Source organism: Falco biarmicus, chromosome 6 (genome assembly GCF_023638135.1).
Source record: "Falco biarmicus isolate bFalBia1 chromosome 6, bFalBia1.pri, whole genome shotgun sequence".
In the NCBI taxonomy this organism is placed as follows: Eukaryota; Metazoa; Chordata; class Aves; order Falconiformes; family Falconidae; genus Falco; species Falco biarmicus.
This window is the reverse complement of record NC_079293.1, coordinates 72,533,058-72,552,280: the sequence shown is the minus strand read 5'-3', so window position 1 is coordinate 72,552,280 and position 19,223 is coordinate 72,533,058. Positions and strand designations below refer to the sequence as shown.

Genomic DNA, 19,223 nt, shown 5'->3' with positions numbered 1-19,223 from the left:
GACAGTGATACTGCTCCAATAAACCTACAGTGGAAGTGTATGACTAATTGTATGAATTAGTCATGCAGTTGTGAGCATGTGTCGTAGCATTATCAGAGGGCAAGGCTCCGGGAAAACATGCACGCTAAAAATCAAAGTCAGCCCGCAGTGAATAAGAAAGCAAGGCCTGCCTTCTGAAGAGCCAAACCCCCCGCTCTCCTCTCAGGAAACCTATTTGTTTTGGAAGCAAGGATTTGCGCTGCCATATTGTTTGGCAACATGTTTCAAACAACAGATACCCATCTTGAGCAAATAAGTTGAGATTTAACATTTCATCATGCCCATCGGCTTTGAGCCAGGTGCAGTATTGCCAAAGTTACTACTGTTTATTATCTACCATCAAGAGCTGTTTGTCCCCTTAAGTGGCAACTTGAACTTTAATCATTTTCACAAAACAGCTCTGCAAAGCTGCGGATACTACGCTGCTTCCCAAGCCTCTCTGCAAATCTGTGGCTTTGCATCCATCTTCTCCCGGTTTCTCTCCCTGCTGCTCTGCCAGAGGCCTAGGTATACAGCTACAGATGCACATATATCATGTGAATTTCTGTGTTTGAGGTGCATTTTTTACTTTCTCTTGTATTAGAAAGCTGATGGACACAGCATAAAGAGTTCAGAACCCACACATCTTTGCTGAAAGATTCTGCAGGCAGAAGATCGCAACCTCTAAACTGCAGCGGGACAGCGCATTTCAAGAAAAGTAAACGAAGCATCTTTTTTGTTCATATAGATTTACCATCTCTTGCTACTTGAACTCACCAGGAATATTATTCCTTATATATATATTTTCATATATATATCTATATACACACACATGCAAATTTTATGCACACACACATATATATGTATATCCTGCCAGCCCACATAAACCCGGTCTTTTTCTTTTTTTCCCCTCAGTCTAAACCTGCAACACGAAGACTACAAGCCACGAGACAGGGTGAAGAACACACAAGCACCACCCACACGAGTCCAAATTTCCAGTTTTAATATACTTTGCTGTGTCACTCTTTTTTTTTTTTTTTTTTTTTTGCTATGCCATACTGGGGTAGTAAAATTGATAGCTACCGTATGCTGATCGAGCTTCCAGTGGAAGCCGGCAGCAGCCCCAGACGGCACTCCACACCTTTTCACCTTTGCAAACAGAGTCTTTTGGGTGCAAAAATTAATAATAATAATAATCAGGAGATCATCACCCAACGCGCGACCCAGTTCTCAGCCACCGAAAGGTCAAAACGCACCTAGGAAACTGGAGGGCTTGAGCGTGTCTAGCGTCTAGCAACCCACATCGGAAGGAAACAGCCTTTTTGCAAGAGATTTTTCTCCCAGGAAATGTCATGTTCCAGCGGCGGGAGCCCCCCCCCCAGCTGCACAAACCGGGGCTACCGCTCGCATCGGCACCAGGTACTCGGGATCACTGGCAGCCTGCTGCTGCTCCATGTCTCCCAGAGAGAAACAAGCAAATTCAGGACAAGCCCGCGGCTAGGAGCGGCCAGCCTGGACACCAGCCCCCCGCAGAGCCCGCACCCCACCCCGCCCCAGCCTGGAAGCCCAGGCACCCCCGGCGGGCCCGCTGCCCCCGCAGCCCCCCAGCCCCGGTACCTCACGGCGGCCACCGGCTCCCGCCGTTGCCTCGGCGCTGAACTTCACCGCCTGCGCTGACAGCCGGGACCGCCCCGCCGGGCTTGGGGGGGCTGCTTCGGGGGGCACACCGGCGCCCACGGCGGGGCGGGGGACACACGCACACACAGGCGCGATGCCACCGGCAGACAAAGAGCTGTCACCTAAAACGCCACCGAACGCAGCGTCCTCCCGGCCCGGGGGGTGCGCGGGCCCCCGCAGGCCCGGCCGCGGCGCCGCTGCCTCCCCTCAGCCATCTTCCAGCCGGGAAGGGGCTGGGGCGGGGGGCGAGGAGGGAAACTGCTCTCTCACTTTTTTAATCAACTTTAGGTTAATAAGAAGAAGGGGTGGGGGGTACCGAGGGAGGGCGGACTGGGATTCAGCCGCCCCGAGGCGGGAGGGGCTCCGCCGCGCAGGGTCTCCCGGGGCGGCCCTCCTCAGCCCCCCGTGAGGGAAGGAGGGCGGGCGAGGGGCGAGGGGGAGGCCGCGGCGCCCCTCCGCGCTCCGCCCGCCGCCATGGCAGCCCGGGGCGGGGGGCCGGCCCGGCCCCCGTCCCCCTCCGCCCCCGCCGTGACAGCTGCGCCTCCCCGCAGGCCGGGGGGCTGCGGCGGGCGGCGGGGGCCGGGGGCGGCGTGCCGGCCCCGCCAGACACACCCCCGCCCTGCGCGGCGGGGAGCGGGGCGCCCCCGGCCGGCCTCCCCCCCGCGCCCGCCCGCCCGCCCGCCCCGCCGCCAGCTGCGGCGCGGCCGGGCGCCACTCACCTGCCGCCGCTGCCTGGGTGACAGCCGCCTCCCCCCGCCGGGGCTGAGGCCGCGCAGCTCAACGGGCAACGCGACAGCGACTCCCCCGGCCAGGCGGCGGGGGCGGCCCCGGGGGTGCTGCCGGCTCGCAGCAGCCCCCGCCGCGATCCTGGTGACCGGAGCGGTGGCGGCGGCGGGCGCTGCTGGGGGCCCCGGTTCCCGCTGCGCGGCTCCCGGGCACCCGGGGCCCCTTGCCTGGGCGGCGCGGCACGGCTGCGGGGCTCCGGCTCGCTCGCCGCTCTCCCTCCCGGCGGGACGGGGCGGAGCTGGGCACGGAGGACGAGGGGGGCGGTGTCGGAGGAGGCCGCCGCGGCCCGGCCCGGGTCCCTCCTCCTCCCTCAGCCGCCGCCGGCCGCCATCTTCCCTCCCCCACCCCCCCCCCCCACCGGCGGCCTCTCGCCGAGGCCCGGCCCGAGCGGCGGCAGCGCGGGGCAGAGGCGCAGGGGAGGCCGTGGCCCCTCCGCCGCGGCCCCTCCGCCGCCGGCCCGCGGGCAGGGGCCGGCGGGCGCCATCTTGGAGGCAGAAGGGGCGGCCGGGGCCTGCCCGCCGCGGCCTGGGGGGCTGGGACAGCGCCGTACCCCGGGGGGGAGCCCCGGGGGGGCCCCGGCGCCATCACCCCGGCCCCACGGCGGCCTCGGGCCTGCCCTCCCCACGCCTCGAACCTCCCCGGGCACCCCGCGGGCCAGGCGCGGCCGTCGGGGCAGGCCCCGGCAACCAGTGCCCCGGGGTGAAGAGGCTGCGGCAGGGCTCCCGGAGCCCCCAGGAGCTGCTGCCCTGGGGGGGGGAGGCTGCCTGTGCTCGAGGTACCTGTCAGGTTTTGTTTCCCACTCGCCTTCCCTGGCGAGGCTTCAAAGACGACTTAGAGGCCTTCATCTTGCGGGAGCGTTGTTCTCCATCTGGGCATCAAAAGGGCAGCCATGTGCTTTGGGAACAGCTGGGAAGACCAAAACGAAGTTCAGTAAGCAGGATGGGGTGAGAGACGATCCCACGCAGATCTCGACCTGCTGTGCAGTCTCCTTGCTGTCATTTTTTGGTTACTTCCACGCAAAGCTGCCGTGCGTGGAACTGTCATAATTGCTTCGTCAACTATTTTATCACATTCAGGTTGTGTCTGGTTACGATATTCGTCCTCTCTGTGGAACTGTGAAATCCCCAAACACCTCGTGTGTCATGAGGCAAAACAGCTCAATGGGTTGAACAGTTAAAATAAACCAGAGCTTCAGGTGGCTTGTTTTCCTCCACGGGGGCTCTTTATTCCTCAGGGCCTTGAGAATGCCTGTGCTACAACAAAACAAGTTGTCCTTAAAAGGCCCAGTCAAACACACAAAAAATGGCAAAACCATCCAGTGTGGTCACCCATGCTGTCATCCAATCTGGATTTTTGTCCTCCTCGGAAGCCTGCACCTTGCTTAGGGGTCCATGCAGTTACCCTCTGAGGTCCTCTGCTTCCCAGAAAAAGCCTGTGCAAGCTGCATTTCATAACTGCCTCCTTATCTCTGGAGCACCTGTGGAGGGAATGGGTAGGATAAGCCAGAGTTAACCCTTTGGCAGGTAAAAGACCAGGGAATTGCGATTGCAGGCTTATTAGTTGTTTTCTGTCATTTTGGGAATCAGTAATACTCATCCCAACCTGGCTAATTGTAGGTGCGTTTGTATAGAAAATGCTGCATGTCTTGCCTATCTTGAACTAGACAAATAGTTAGTAAACTGGTTTTTAGGAGAATTTCAGGCCTGTGCGTGTGAGCAAAAGCATCCAAACGAGCCAGGAAGCGGTGGAGAAACAAGAGGTGGACAGCAGCAACCTGAGATCATGTACCCGCAACAAATCCTCTGCTGCAAAACTCACGCTGTCCACAAGGTAACGAAGGAATGCTTCTGATTCTCCTTTAATTGCATTCTTGGTAGGGGCTGAGGCAACATTAACAGCCACTGCATGCTGCTGCATGACCCTTCGTTGCAACACATCTAGGTGGAAGTGCTAATAGATACCTTCTGGTCCTGTTCCCTTCATGACAGCAGCTAGGGAAGGAAGCTGTGTAAAAGTCCCTGAGTCTTCCTGAGCTGCCAGCTCTCCACTGCCTCTGCAGGCTATGCCCACTTTGGTTTCATTCAGGCAGAAAATGCTCAGCCTTCGCGACTAGTACCGAGCTTGATGTTAGAATATTTCCCCTCTGTGAATTCCTCACGAGAAAGTAATATATGAGCTAATCTCAGGCAGCAGGGACATTGTAAGTTTTCAGTGATATTAGCACTGAGAAGCATAAACCATTTTTATTAGTTTAGTCTGCAAGTTCACGTCTAAATGGAATGCAGAGATAAACAATGCCAGTTTTAAGTACATTACAGAGCTGTCAAGATTTGACAGTTTAAATGAATTAGACTTCAAAACATATTATGAACAAGATTAAATGTCTTATTGAAATACACAGGAAATAAAAAGGAAATCATCAGCAAAATTAAATTATTTCAAAACTTCCCAGAATTAAATCCAAAACAAAGGCCTCTCCCACCAGGTAAGTGATAACATGGTGGGTGAGACTTTATCTGGGGCAGCTCTATTTTCCAACGTACCTCACGGGACAGATAATTCACTGTTGTTAGATCTTTTTAGCCTGAGCACTTTGTAAAACAAGAGGATATGATTATCTTCATTTTATATATACAAAGAAGTGTTTAAAAGGTTTAAGTAGAGGTCAAGCAACAAACGAGCTATGGAATTGCCAACCAAAACAGCACTGAGGTATCATGGTTGTCCTGTTCCCTGCCATAAGCCCTCTGCTTGATGCTGTCACTTGTAGCCTATTTTCCCGTACAACTTACTTGGGCTAAAGGCCATTTTCAGGCTTTATTTCATTTTATGAAGCAGCCTATTTTAAGGGTTTCTTGCAAGCCACAAGTAGCCTCAGTACAGTTGTTAATCTAAGAAGGCAAAATTAATAGTATGGAGTTCTGTAAAGCTTCTTGGCCAAACTCAGTACTGTAAATAAGTAAGAAATAATTTCTTTGATTATAGTATTGCCTCCACTTAGTATGAGTATGAATTAAAGCTGAATACAGGCTTGACTGCTTCAGGCTGCGTTCCTCTGTTACTACCAACTTGTTTATCCTCTAAAAAAAGCGAGAGAAGTATTAAGATTGATCTAAATAGGGGATTGAATGGGGATTGAATAGGAATGCCAGGTGTGGGAGCACTGGGAGGAGCAAATGGTAGAAGGGTACAAGAATGGCATTTGATGATGGCATCTGGACTAGCAGGTCGCTAGGATTGTGGCATGTGTCTGCCTGTATGGAGCCAGTCTATCTGTGAGCAGCCAGGGAACTGGAGAAAGAAGGTCCCTCTGGAGGGGGAAACATCACTATCAGCTGCTACAACAGCTAAAAGCCAGCACCTGAAAGAATCAAGATCTGAGGATGAACATCGCTTGTCCTCCCCCTCATCTTGAGACAGAGCAATGGACACAAGCACTATGTCACCTGAAGGTACTACCTGGACACTATGTGGGGCTTCTGAGCACGAATGAAAATATGACTGAGATCAGCTTTAATTTTCTTCTGCCTCCTCAAGTCTCAGGCATGCTGTGCTGTTGCCAAGTTGTGCCATCGTTTCCTGTGTGACAGCCTTTTTACTAGTGTTCAAGACCACCAGAGGTTTGGGGTTTTATGCAGCAGAGGGTGTATTTCACTATAGAAAAAAAAAAAAAAAGATTCCAAGCTGAGAGCAGGACGCGTTTAACACGCAGGTTGAACACCTCCTCCGAACCTCTTACATTTACAACTTTGCAAACACGCCTTGACCGAAATTAATGCACAACCCCATTAAGGTTAATGAGTTGTTTCGCATTCAGACACCTACTTAGCCCATACCGGTTTGTGCGAGCACCTTGGCCTCGCTGCAGACTGCGGGGCTCGGAAGAGAGCGGCTGCACGCCTGGGAGGAAATGCTTCCCCAGGATGGTTGTTGGAGGCAGCGCCTGCTCCCAGCACCACTCGGGGAAGCCTTAATGAAAAGCAGCTCATCAGCAGTTACGTAACCTAATGATAATCCGGCTCAGGCCGGGCAATACTTAAAGCCACAGCGTCTTTCTAACGTGACCTATTTTATGCTCGATGCAAGGGTAAAAGTATGTGGTTTGTAACTTCGCTGGGTCTTTTACGGCAGAGTTATTGCCTGTCAGTAGAAAAGCCCCCTGCGCACGTTTCTTCTGCTTTCCTGGCTGCAGAGCAAACACTTCGGATTTGTCAGTGGCTTTTTATGGTATCGGCTCCAAGCTCAGGCACAGCAGAGAGCAAATTGTAAACAATTAAAAGGAAAACACTTAATGTCCTGCAGGAAACGCAGCATACTTTAAGTTCAGCTTCAGAAGCTGCAGAGGGTCCGGGGGTATGTTACAAAGCAGTTCTGATGCCATGTTGAACCACACAGAAAGCTTTTGTGTTTTTATTAGACCTCAGAGAACAAAAATGTATGTTTCTACGTTCCAGGGTCATATTTACATTTGACTGAAGAAATTCATTAAGATGGCACTGGTATAACTCAGACTTGTACAACTGGCCAGCCCCCTGTAATATTTTTTTTTCCCCTCTCAATCTGCAGAAGTATCAACAAGAGATTAAACCCAGAGATGTTGATTCAGACCTCAGCATTTAATCTGACCACAGATGGTGTCAAAAGAGGGACAGCCATACAAAATAGCAACAGCTTTTTTTCCTAAACCATCGGGTTTTTTGTTTAATACAGATAGAGGACAAGTGGCCAAATTTAAAATACAGAGGAAATCTCAGTTTCCTACAGTTCCTCTCCTCGAGAGCTTTGAAGCGTTATTAGTGGGCTGATTTCTGTCAATGATTAATAATGTGTTTGTATTTATGTACTTAAGTTATTATTGTTACTGTTATTAATGCCTGTCTTTCCTAGGATAAATGTTTCATTCCTTATAACACTGGACGAGTTAATGACACAGCTGGTTGCAAAAAGGAGGTTGTGGTATTGTGCTAATGGTAAGAAATACTGCCTGTTACACATAGGTATACACATTTTGGATGACACTTATGTTTACCCAGAACCCCTGTTGTTTTCAAATCGGTGATGCCAAGCTTTATATTTACTGCCACAAGGGATACCAGTTTTTGCAAAATATACTACCATGCATGGTACTTACTGCCGATGGATTCCTAGAGCAGATCATGTGGATCTGCTGATCTCCTATGGGTTGAAAAAGTTGCTTAAGCTAATTCAGAGCGTTTTTTAAAAGCTGATTTTTAATGCCCAACATTACAGCACTTCAGGTGCGAAATTAAATTACTTCTAAAAAGGTTTACAAAACTTCATGTTGGTAGAAATATTTCATGACATTTAAAGGCAATAATAATAACAACTTTAAAAATTGTGGTGATCATGTTTGTTGGCTGTTGAAATATCTTCCTGTGGAGACTGCAACCAAAACACTGCTGCATTGTCCTAGCATTTAAGAAACAGAAAGCGGAACTGAATGTAGATTATTAAAATAGTGTGGCTGATTATAAACTCTAAAGGGAGATCATGTAACCTCATTTCCTTATCTCATCTGAGCAAAATGCTAAAAAAAGGGGGGTGGGGAAATACACTTTTTCAGTTTTAGTCATCTAAGCACAGAAGTAAAATACATTTTTAAATGCATTTAAATATGCTTCAGAGCCCCTCAAAGTGGACTTGTTAAATCAGAAGCAAAGGAGTTGTTCTAGATGATTAAGGGGTAAGAGGTAAGGGTTAAACAGCTCCTTTCAGCCAGTACCAAGCCCTTGCACAGGTCAGCTGTGCTGGGTCAGATCATGTCGGTATCAGTGCCTGTGTTCGCCCCTATCTGCGATTCACCCCTGCTGGTAATGTGCTTGGCTAATGTGATAATACTGAATATAGAAGAAAGGAGTATTTTCTCATTTTTTCCTGACCCTATTTTTTTGTTGTTGCCTTTTAGGTGGCCTATGTAAAAAAGAATTGATTGTTTCAGTCTGTTGGTAAGTGGAATGGTAACTCCCATCAGAGTTGGTATAACTTGTCCTTTTTTGGCAATCACACCGGAGAGACGAGTGCTGCATAGGGAATAAAGCAGAGCTATTCTCCAACCCTAGAGAGATGATCCCACTGAGAACCCCCTCTATTTACTCATCTGCACTTAAAGACTGTCAGTTTTATTCAGATATCTAGTCCGTCTGTGAAATACTTTTCCTTAACCTACTTTTAATGCCTTTGAAGTATCATCTGCTTCAATAGTTTGAAGAGCACTAAAGCCCTCATGCAGCCAATAGGCACTTAAGTGCTTACTTTTAAACCCGTGAGTAGTTCTGTGAGGTGCAGAAGACCTGCTGCTGTTAGACAGACCTGTCAGTCCATCTACTTCACTCCGTTGTTTCTGACAGCGCACAACACCAGATTCCTGCTCCTACACCTCATCTCCACCTCCCTTCCCATCAATGCGCTAGGAAGAGGAGAAGGCAGCTGATGCTACCACAACTTCCCCACTAACTGGGGATCTGGGCTTTCCACAGGTACCACCACCGGTGCTGACCCCACCACAGCAATCACCAGGTTTGCGTTGTGTCTGTCCCTGTCAGTAGAGGTTTAACACAAAATCTTTCCCCTTGCCTAACCATTAGGAGCTGCGCTGCAGCTTGAAGCACAAGGTAGAAGAAAAAACATTTTTTCCAAAAAACCTTGTTGGCCTTTGCTACGGGGGTCCTGGGTATCTTCTTATCCTTAAAAATGCCTCAGCCTACCTGGGGTCTGCAAAGCTCCTGGCCTCTGCGAAATGTAGGTCCTTAGTTGTACCAGAGACCCCTGCAGAGGCAGGTGCGTTAACCTGGATAACAGATGCACCAGAAGTGATTAGAAATGCAAGAATAAAACAGGAGAAGCAGTCAAGGAGAGAAGAAAGAGGTAAAGGTGGTAATGCAGCGGTACAAAATGCAGGATAAACGTGAAGCAGTATTTGTAGTTAGAGGGTGAGTTCTTTATCATTTCAAATCAACAAAGTACAAAGGGAAGATGGGTACCCTTGTCACAACTGGAAATTTATAGATCATGAACAAAATTGTCTCCATTTTGTCCTCCACAGGTAGCACAGAAGAATGAAAAATCACCGAATATTGAATGTTGGTTTTCTCTGCTTTGGTTGCTTTTCTTTCACCATTTGTGTGTGTTCAATAACTTTCCTTGCTGGTCAACAGCTATGGCTGAAGTCAGAAACGAGAAAGGAACTGGAGCAGAGCAAGGGCAGGGAAAAATTTAAAGCAATTCTGGCATCAAACATGAGCAACCCTGTTTCTGTCAGTGCAGGAGGTGCCTCCTCATATCGGTACTTGTAACCCCTTCCACGGCTTTGAAGATGACAGAAAGTTGTTGCAGCAGGTCACCGACATTGTTAACGCTTCAGGATGCAACAGTTTTTGAGTTCACAGAAGGTAAAATGTGGGGGTTAAAAAAGGTATTAACCCAACTTGGAGAGGTTATCCTTGTTCCAACTGGTTGAAAATTAGTGTAAACGAATTGTAATGGAGTTTGGACATCTAAGTGACCTGAGACATGTGAATGGAGAATACTGCAGCCTAAGGTTAAACTGAATTTAAAATCCCAGAATGCAATGGTAACTGAAACCGGGAATGAGACATGTTTAGATCACAGCTTTCTCCTTTTGAAATCGGGCATCCTTCCTGAGAAAAAGAAACCCATAGGTTTAACAATACAAGACTTCCCCTCAATAGCACCAAGGCAGCAGGGTGCCCCACTGTTGCATGGCAAAAAATGTTTTGTGGGCTTTTTTCAAAAGCTAAAGTCCATAAAGGAAGTATTTACAGCATGTACACACGAATGGGTTGGGTGTAATGGTATACAACATCGTGGGAGACCTAAGTAGTACTGGTTTATGAGCTGAAAGGTTTTAACTCCTTCAGTACAGAAACTAACGAAGAACTGCCTAAATTTGGAGGTACCATGCATCACGTTCAATGACAGTGAATGTCAAATTTAGAAATCAAATGAAAATTAATGAAGTCATATTGGGATCATAAAACATGGACCAAAACCAACAGAAATGTGTGTGTTTGGGGGTTTTTTTACAAAAAACAGGACTAAAACTAGAGAATATTTTTAGCATTGCTACAGCTTGTTCCCAGATGCAACTGGTTGCTGTTGAGACTACTGAGAGCTTAGTAGGCTCTCTCAGCAACAACCTCTTACCACAAAAATACCCGCTACCATAAACTTACATCATGTAAAATCTGATAACCAAGTTGATATAAGTTCCAATCCTGGGAATGAAACGAGACCACATTATTAAGAGACGTGAGCTAAAGTATTACCCATACAAAAAAAGAACAACTGCCAGAAAAATTATGTCTGGGCAAACTGCGCACACATTTGACATGATTTACCAGTCACTATGGCTAGTCAATATTAAAGCTCAATAGTTTGGTGACGGTGTACTGACAGATTTAGAAATACACTGTGAAAATGGAATTAAATAGGTCTTACTAAATACAGTCTGAAAGATCTTGTGGTCCTGCTGAAGGAATAACTACTTGTCCATGGCACCAGCTAGTAGTTAATGATTCTTGGACACATGACACAGGAGATGGGAGCTCTGTTTATGTTGTTTCTCTGCGTCCCCTTTGGTAGGGGTCACATCAAAGAGCTGAGCCCCCACCCCAGAGTGAAATTTGTGCGTGATGTCTCTAATGTAGATCAAGAGGTAAAACACATGCAGTGTTCACCCTCTGGTACAGTCAAGACCGTCTAGTATGGGATCCCTTGAGTCAACTTACTACCGAGTTGCAACAAATGCAGTGAGGAGCTAAAGCATTAGCAAACTGACAGTCAACAAGAAATCTTTCTGTGAAGTTAGTTTGAGAGTTGGTCCCCCCCAGCCATAGCTGCACTGCCGTTAGCATCCCGCAATTGTCCTATTTGGGCCTAAATGGCAGCTTTCGTTCCCCTTGTCTTGTAACGAAATAGCATCGGTTTGCCCTGACGTATGAGTTAATATTGTTAGGAGGATCATGCTCACTGCCGTGAGCCGCTCTGAATCCTCTCCTGTTCTGCAGTACCCTGTTTGAGCCAGGATTAGAGACAGGCAGCTGTGAATTTCCACAAAGATGCTACATACGATTCCTCTACATACTATCTTTTGTGTAACCAAAGAATTTGCTTGCTTGCTTTCTATCAAATCGCTTACTGAGCAGAGCTCTTCACAGATCTGTCTACAACGGTGTGCTTGTCCTTTTCTTGAAAGATCTAGTTGAAGAGTAGTTTTCCTCCCAGTGCATATTCCATTGCAGTTCTCACCGATGTTACCTGCCACCATGTTGCTGCTGATTTGATTTGCATCAATTCCTTCGAAAAACACCTGTGTTTTCTTTAGACATGGCCAAACCAAGCCTCGCCAGCAAATCCTATCATTACTGCACCTCTCCCAATCAGACTTTTAATAAATGCATTAAAAACTAGGCACACTGCAGAATCCTAAGCAGCAGTAACATTAGCCTTGTAGTCAAGATGAAAACCAGCTATTTATTTTTACTTTTGTTTCTAGTCTCCGAACAGCTTTTTGATGCAGGACACCAGCTCCCTGGCTGTTGCCTCCCTGCTGGCTTTGGGAGAGCCAGTGCTGTGCGGTGATGCAGGCGGGCAGGTGAGAGAAAGGGAAAGACAAGGCAATGTGAACTCAGGAAGAGGAAAGAAGAGACCTCAGTGATGCAGGAAGAAACCACACAATGTCCGTATTGAAGGGGAATGACTACAACAGAGAGGAAGATGGACAAATAAAGTCAGATTGGAAGAACCATGGGAATAAGGAGAAGTAGTAGCACGAGGAGAAATCGGAGATCACGCCTTCATTAAAAAGCAGAAACTCTGTGTGACCTGGGGTCGTTGCACATGCGCAGCTCCATCCCACCTCATTCTAGCACTCACTGTGACATCCAGGCTTCCCAAGCAAGTTGCCCCATCCACCTTCAACACCAAGAGCCCCTGGGCAATCTGGGAACTGTCTTGGCTCTTCCCATGGGTTCCCGGGGAACCCTGTGCAGCCAGGTCTTTAATTTCCACCCCACCACCAGGTATCACCAGAGGACATAAATCCCGGCCTTAGTTCCTCGAATTCACACACCTCAGTCTGCAAAATGGTGGCAACAGAATTCCTCATTCATAGGGGTGTTGTAAGGATGGATTCGGACGGGATTGGGAGACATTTGGGCACTGTTTTGGTAGAGGCAGGACAGGGGACAGAAGTGAGAGCAGAGAAAAGAAATAGTGAGAACTCAGAAGAACTGAAGGTCAGTCAGAAAAGAGCTGCATCTCATGGAGAGCATTTAAAAGAACCAGAGGGATGAAAACAAGTCTGAAGAAAACACAGTAAATGAGGAAAAAAGTGGAGAATAGGAAGAGAAAAAGATGGAAAGCCCAAAGGAACCATAAAGTGATTCCTTATTTATGTGGAGACTTTCCACTTCTTTATTCAATTTTTTGAATGCAAGTTTTATTAGTGGCTTTGGCTCTGCCCTTGCAAACAAATCAGGCAGTGCTACCAACAGCAGACTGGGAGGAGGTGAGATGCTCTTGGAAGCGGCACATCATCCTCTTTCTCCTTCTGAAAAGCTGGCTGGGTTAACCCCACTGCTGGGAAGATCTGCCAAGGGGCTATGGATGCTGGTATTGTTGATTGGCTTCTTAGAAAGCATAACTTTACTCTGTACAAGCCAGTTTCGCAGGGTTTACCTTGCTGAAAAGACAGAGAAAACACTGTAGGCAAAGACTGATGGCCTTCCACTACTGGTCTTACATTGGCCAAAAAGTAAAAACTAATTACAGTTGGACTTGATAATCTTAAAGGTCTTTTCCAACCTAAATGAGTCTATAAATAGACTATGAAATAACAGATAAAAGATTTGAAAACCAACACTGTACAGTTGGAGATGTCCGTATATTGAATGTTTCTTTGCCTCGAGGCTTTGCGCAACTGCTGAAACCATCTTGATTAACACAGTTTGGGATAATTGGGGAAATTCTGGTTCTACAGAGTTATGCCGGAGGATATCGCCTAAATTAAGATTACAGGGTTTGGGGCTCCAGGACTTTGCCATACCCCTTTACACATGTGCATATGCCGGGAGGGAGGGGGAAAGGTTCTTCATGATTTGCTCAGCAAAGGAGGCAGAGATTGTCCTGGGAGAGCCTTGTGGTGGTATTTTCGTGCTGTGAAGAGCTGAGGAATCTGCTCATGGAAGCCGGGCAGGTTTTGTGTTGGAAGGACAGAGCTGGGAGCTGGAGATGGGAGCTGTGGACACAGCTACATTGCAGACGTGACTTGAAAGAGTGAGAAAGTTGCTGAACTTGCCTGTGTCTATCTCCTCACTGATAGAACTGGGGATAACAATACTTACTGAAGTACCAGATTACAAGGTTTAATTTGTATTTGTATAGTGCTTTAAGATCCTGGCATCAAAATGTGGCTGCTTAGCTCAGGAAAAAAAAACTTTTCTCTGTGTCAGGATTTCTCCCTGGTACATCTCAGGTTCTTTTTTGTTGGTTTCTTGGGTTTTTTAACTCTGCCTCCCTGTTCCCTTAGAGGTTTGATTTCTTACCTTTGTACTTGATCTTCTACATCAGAGAACTACTGCTGCTACAGCCATGCAGCTCTCTCTCTGCCCATGCAGATGACAAATTAATCTAACATTTCACGTCGGAGAAATACTTACTATTTCTTCTATCCCTTTTGTTCTCGTAGTCACAGTGCTTCTCGAATTGTGCAGCTGGCCTCCCCGGGGAAGCTCTGCTTTCTTCCCAGAGAGACCACAGCAAGTCCAAGGACAGTGAAAAATGGAATATTATTTTCTTGCTGGCTTAGTGATTTTCATTTAGGATTCAGCAAATGCAGAGCCATCTGCTATGTATGAAATATCCAATAATAGTTCTCCAGTTGCTGAATTCTGAGTGGAAACAAGCCAGCAAGGAAGGCAGAGAGCCTGGCTTGCCTCAAACCTCCTCTGTAAGCATACACAGGCAAACTGCACCAATGTCTTTACCACCTGATTGTAGCCATATTTCCAAAAATACAGGTAACTTGAAGATGGAACTGGAGGTCAGAGGAAGAGGACGTTCAATTTTCCCTTTCTTGGTGATCCTCTGGATTGATTTTCTTTGTTTAGTGGGTGTATGGTGACACAGTGCCTTGCAAAACATAAAACAACAGTGTTTTCTCATGGAAGGTCTGATTCTCTCCCACCAAAGCCTGTAGGACCTTCGTCAAACACAAAATCACTGGGAACTGGTTCAGGAGCTAAAATATTATCCCCAAGATCCAAGTCAATGGATGATAAGTGAAAAGAGAGATAGAAATCTTGACAGCAGGCGGCTTAGTGTATAAAAGCTACTTTCAGCTTTTCATGCCCAAATCCGCTTTGTTTCCCTGCAGACACACGGCACTTCGGGTGCTCCTTCCAACACAGCTCTTCGCTTTCTCTGCTTTCACGGGGCTTTCTTGCTTTTGCTGAAATTCCTTAATCTTCCCTCCTTTCCTGAATTTAATACTGTGTTACCTGCCAAATTAGCTAATAGTACTGACTTGAGTCCTCGGTTTTAGAGCTGTTGGGCTGCATAATTAAACGGGTATGATTCAAAGTTTTTCCAAAGCCGCTGTTTCAGGCCATCGGCACTGCTGGGCAGATCTTGCCTGGGCTGAAGATTTTAGCATTAGTGCAGCCACGCTGATATAGTTAAATTGCTGCAAACCTCATATTAGTATAGAATTGATGTAAATCATGACTTGCCAAGAGTACGGTTTGTGACTGCTCAGCTGGAGCTCTGCTAGAGGCTCAATTACAAGAGGCAAGAACTTGGCTTAGACAAATTTGTGCCTAGGAGATCATAGGGCCATAGCACATAGAACAGTCCGGGCTGGAAGGGACCTGGAAAGATCACCTGGTCCAGCGAAAAGGAGCCTAGATGAGATTATCTAGCACCCTGTCCCAATCGCATCTTGAAAACTTCCAGCAATGGGGACCTAGAACTACCCTGGGGAGGTTGTTGCAGTGACTGATTGTGCTCACTGTAAAAAAAAGTCTTTCTTTCCTACTTATTTTTCTTACTTTTCTTGGTAGCTGTAATGACAAATGCAATTCTTTAGGTGCAAAATGAAGCTCCGGTTTCTGCAGCTCCATGGGGAGAGCTGGACTTTGCAGCAGGCAGTTTGCCCACGCAACCATGAATTTCACTGATTTCTTCAGATGAAAGAGTGGCTGTAATCAATCATAGCTGCAAGCTGAGAAGGAGGAGGACCCCAGCCTCGCACAGAGACAGTGTTGGGTTCTGAGCCACAGGCAGGGCAGGTGCTGGCAGCCCCCAGGGTGCTCCCCAGACTGCACCCCGGGACTGAGGGGGAGCAAGTGACATGCAGGCACCGCCTGGCAATGGATAGCCCTTTATTTCATAGCCAGCCTCATCAGATTTAACATAAGCAGGAGGGGAAAAATGTGACAATTTCCATCCGGTCCTCTCTGCAGGACTGATGTACAGGAGAGGTGACACTCTGCAGGTAACTACAGAGAAGACAAAGCAGGGAAAATCTTCCCGGATTAGCCATAAATATATATATATATACGTTGCTGTAAAAACTGCAGGAAGTTCAGGCGTTAGCAAGTGAGCAGACGTGCACTTGCACACCCTCTCTGGCACTTGCACACCCTCTCCGGCAGTGGCCACACTGCGAGAGGAGGGGTGCTGAGGAGGGGAGAGGGGATGCAGTGACCCACAGGGGGGTGGAGGAGGAGGAGTCCCCCGAGGAAGCACCCTGCCTGCACCCCATGGTGTGCCAAGTCCCCTGGCAAGGGAAACAGGGGCTTTGTCTTGGTGGAGAAAAAACTGGTGCAAAGCTCAAAAGTAGAGATGCTGAGCTAATTGCATATTGACATGATTTCTGCTGATAATTCAGCCCACATTAGCCAAATCTCCAAGATTTTACTCCAAATCACAAGTCTGTTCTTCACCCTCCCCCAGTCGGACACCTTGATGTCTCACTAAGACCAGCAGCACGGGTACCTCCAAGCCTTTGGGTTTTGCAGCTCTGACAAGGGATTTGCCCTTTGGAGACCTTCAGGGTTCAGGTTGCCTCTGCCAGGGAATGGGCATCACAACCCCAGGAGGGCTTCTCCACTGATACTGGAGGGTGTTGGCTCTTTAGATGGTGTAAAAATAGTCTGGGGAGGTTGGAGGGTGAGAGCCAAGGCAGGACTCCCAGCCTTGTGCCAGCCCTTTTCCCATCATCTAATCACAGAATTGCAGAATCGCAGAATGGTTTGGTTGGAAGGGACCTTCAAGACCACCCAGTCCCACCCCCCACCACAGGCAGGGACCCCTGCCCCCAGCCCAGGCTGCCCCCAGCCCCGTCCAGCCTGGCCTTGAGCACTGCCAGGGATGGGGCACCCACAGCTGCTCTGGGCAGCCTGGGCCAGCGCCTCGCCGCCCTCACAGGGAAGAATTTCTTCCTCATCTCTCATCTCCATCTCCCCTCTTCCAGTTTAAACACATTCCTCCTTCTGATATCACGACGGACCATGCTAAAAAGTGTATATTGTGGTTAAAAAATGTATCTCATGGTTAAAATGAGGCCAGCAGGGTCAGCAGAACTCTGTAGGAGCTATCCCCAGCTCTTAAACCACCCCTTGGAGCCCTAAGGAGGAGAAAACAAATGGAGAAATGCCCTTATTTATATTAGGATCTAGGCATGGATTAGCAAAATGTAAGATAACGGCACAATCTGCTTGCACCACCCTCCAGTAACCCCACGCTGAACGCAGCATCGCCACATTTGCAGATGAATGGGGCCGTTTCATTAATGGCTAATGCTTGGGCCAGAAAACTCATCTATTTAAAATCATTAGTGGAATGGGAAAGGATCATCTTGCAGATTAGAAACAGTCTATACAATTCCTGATTTTAGATTTTCCCTTTTGGATGGAGCAGTTTTACTTTCAGCCTCCTCAGATACCATCGTGCTGGGTATAATGACGAGATAAGCAGACTCAGGCACCGTTAAACAACAGATGAAAGATGCAGCCGTCGTCATCGCTGAAGACGTCAGGCGTGTGGCATTCCGAGTTATGTGACCTATGGGAGAATGACAAGAAAATCCTGAAATTTTATTCTAAAAGGGAAATCGGCTTGGCTATGAATGAATCTTTGTGCCGCTAATGAACCCCCTTGCCGGAGCCTGGCTGGTGGTTTAGGGGGTGCTAGTACATTCAGGATGACAAAAACTGTGCTCGTTTTTATGTTTATGCAATTAGAAACATAAACATGTGAGGGAAAACACTTTATCCCAAGGAAACTATCACAGAAACTTGCTGGAGCACCTGCTTTACGGGCGGGGCTGGTGAAAAACCAGGCACCAGTGAACTCGGGAAGGCCGATGTAGATGGAACTGTGTCAGAGATCGAGTTTTCTCATTTGGGGGGATAATATTGTGGCTTCTGCTGTTAAAATCCTGTTAATCCACTGCTGCCCAGCAAAGGTGGGTTCTGCAGTGCCAGTGTGGGGAGCGGCAGTGGTGGTAGCTCTCCTGGTGCAGCCAGGGGCTTTGGACCATGGGGCCAAACCCCTTCCCCCATGAGCCAGACCCGAGAAAAGCAAAGCCACCCGGGAGCACAGGGGATTGCTGCCATGCCCAGGGCACTGCTCAGGAGATCTTGTAGACACTGGGAACTCCTATTTGGGAGTTCCAAAGACATTGGTTTCACACTCCGGTGAGCCTGTACACCGTTTTCCTGACTCCTGCAGAAGCCACCGACCTCCCCTCGATTTGCACCGGGGGCCTAGATCACCTCCAGCCCCTTTTGCACCTTGCTGCAATAGGGGAAATCAGATCTCCTGCCTTCCCACAGGTCACATCCATGCAGCAGTTTTTGCTCCTGGCTCCAGCGTTTCCTACTCAGCAGACCCCTCTGAAGGACTGGGACAAGTTCACAGAAGATGCTGGACTGGGCTTCTTGCAAGCATATGACTGGTGTAAGCACGAGACCCCATTTCCCACTGAAATCAGTGCGAGTTCAACTCACAGCGTGAAGCAGGAGTTCAGATTTCTTTTATTCATCCCCTGGCTTTTTGTCACGCCTGTCACTGAGCCATGGGAGCGGTGGCAAAACTTTCCTGGGCAAATTGGCAGATGATGGAAACTGGTGAAATCCCTGAAGATCCCTGATTACCTCAGCCTGCAGATCTGACCGAGGCTTCGCTCTCCCCACCTCGTGTTGAAAGGGGGATCATTTTATTTACCTCTCTCCTAAGGATGTGGCAAGGTCGAGTGGTTTTGAAACTTGCTTTGGAGAGCAAATTAGGAAGTGTAGCTATCAATGACTTCCCCTGAAATACAGCCCCTTTAACAGTAAATTTAAAAGGAGAATTAAATGTGAAAAGGCATCACTCCCACTATTAATTTCTTCACTGTGCTGTTCCCTTTCCTCTTTTATTCTGCCTCATTTTCAGTCCCTTGCCAGCAGATCCTTGGCAGCTCTCATAAAAGCAATTATCATCTTTAGTAAAGTTTTTGCAGGTTTTTTTTTTCTTGTTTTTTTTCTTTCTTTTTTTTTTCTCCATTCTGGAACTGAATATTCCCCGTCATTCTGTCAGTCCCAAACTTCACCGGCTGCATTGTGCCTCCTGCTCCAGCTTTTCTGCCACGTGCCCTCCCTTGGCATTTCTGGGATTGCTCGAGGAGCTTTTCTCTTTTGCTAGAGAACGTGCTTGAC

The 19,223-nt window shown here is 48.1% G+C and overlaps 2 protein-coding genes across 9 annotated transcripts in view; one reads left to right on the top strand and one right to left on the bottom strand.

Moving 5' to 3' along the window:
* Nucleotides 1–2,685, bottom strand: part of NCOA1 (nuclear receptor coactivator 1) — a 179,446-nt gene extending 176,761 nt beyond the window's left edge. For 5 of the 8 annotated variants that reach the window (XM_056342272.1, XM_056342277.1, XM_056342278.1 and 2 more), the window contains exon 1: nucleotides 2,415–2,685. The gene's annotated coding sequence lies outside the window, so the exon portion shown is untranslated. Of the gene's footprint in view, nucleotides 1–1,635; nucleotides 1,973–2,414 lie in introns of those variants that run through there. The other 3 variants (XM_056342275.1, XM_056342276.1, XM_056342271.1) reach the window with 2 other exon arrangements.
* Nucleotides 1,366–10,504, top strand: LOC130151889 (translation initiation factor IF-2-like). Its single transcript, XM_056344677.1, has 5 exons — nucleotides 1,366–1,437; nucleotides 2,439–4,311; nucleotides 8,408–8,447; nucleotides 8,979–9,018; nucleotides 9,545–10,504. The coding sequence occupies exons 1-2, from the start codon at nucleotides 1,366–1,368 to the stop codon at nucleotides 3,525–3,527; spliced, it is 1,161 nt and encodes a 386-aa protein (XP_056200652.1). The 3' UTR covers nucleotides 3,528–4,311; nucleotides 8,408–8,447; nucleotides 8,979–9,018; nucleotides 9,545–10,504.
* Nucleotides 10,505–19,223: the final 8,719 nt, after the last annotated feature.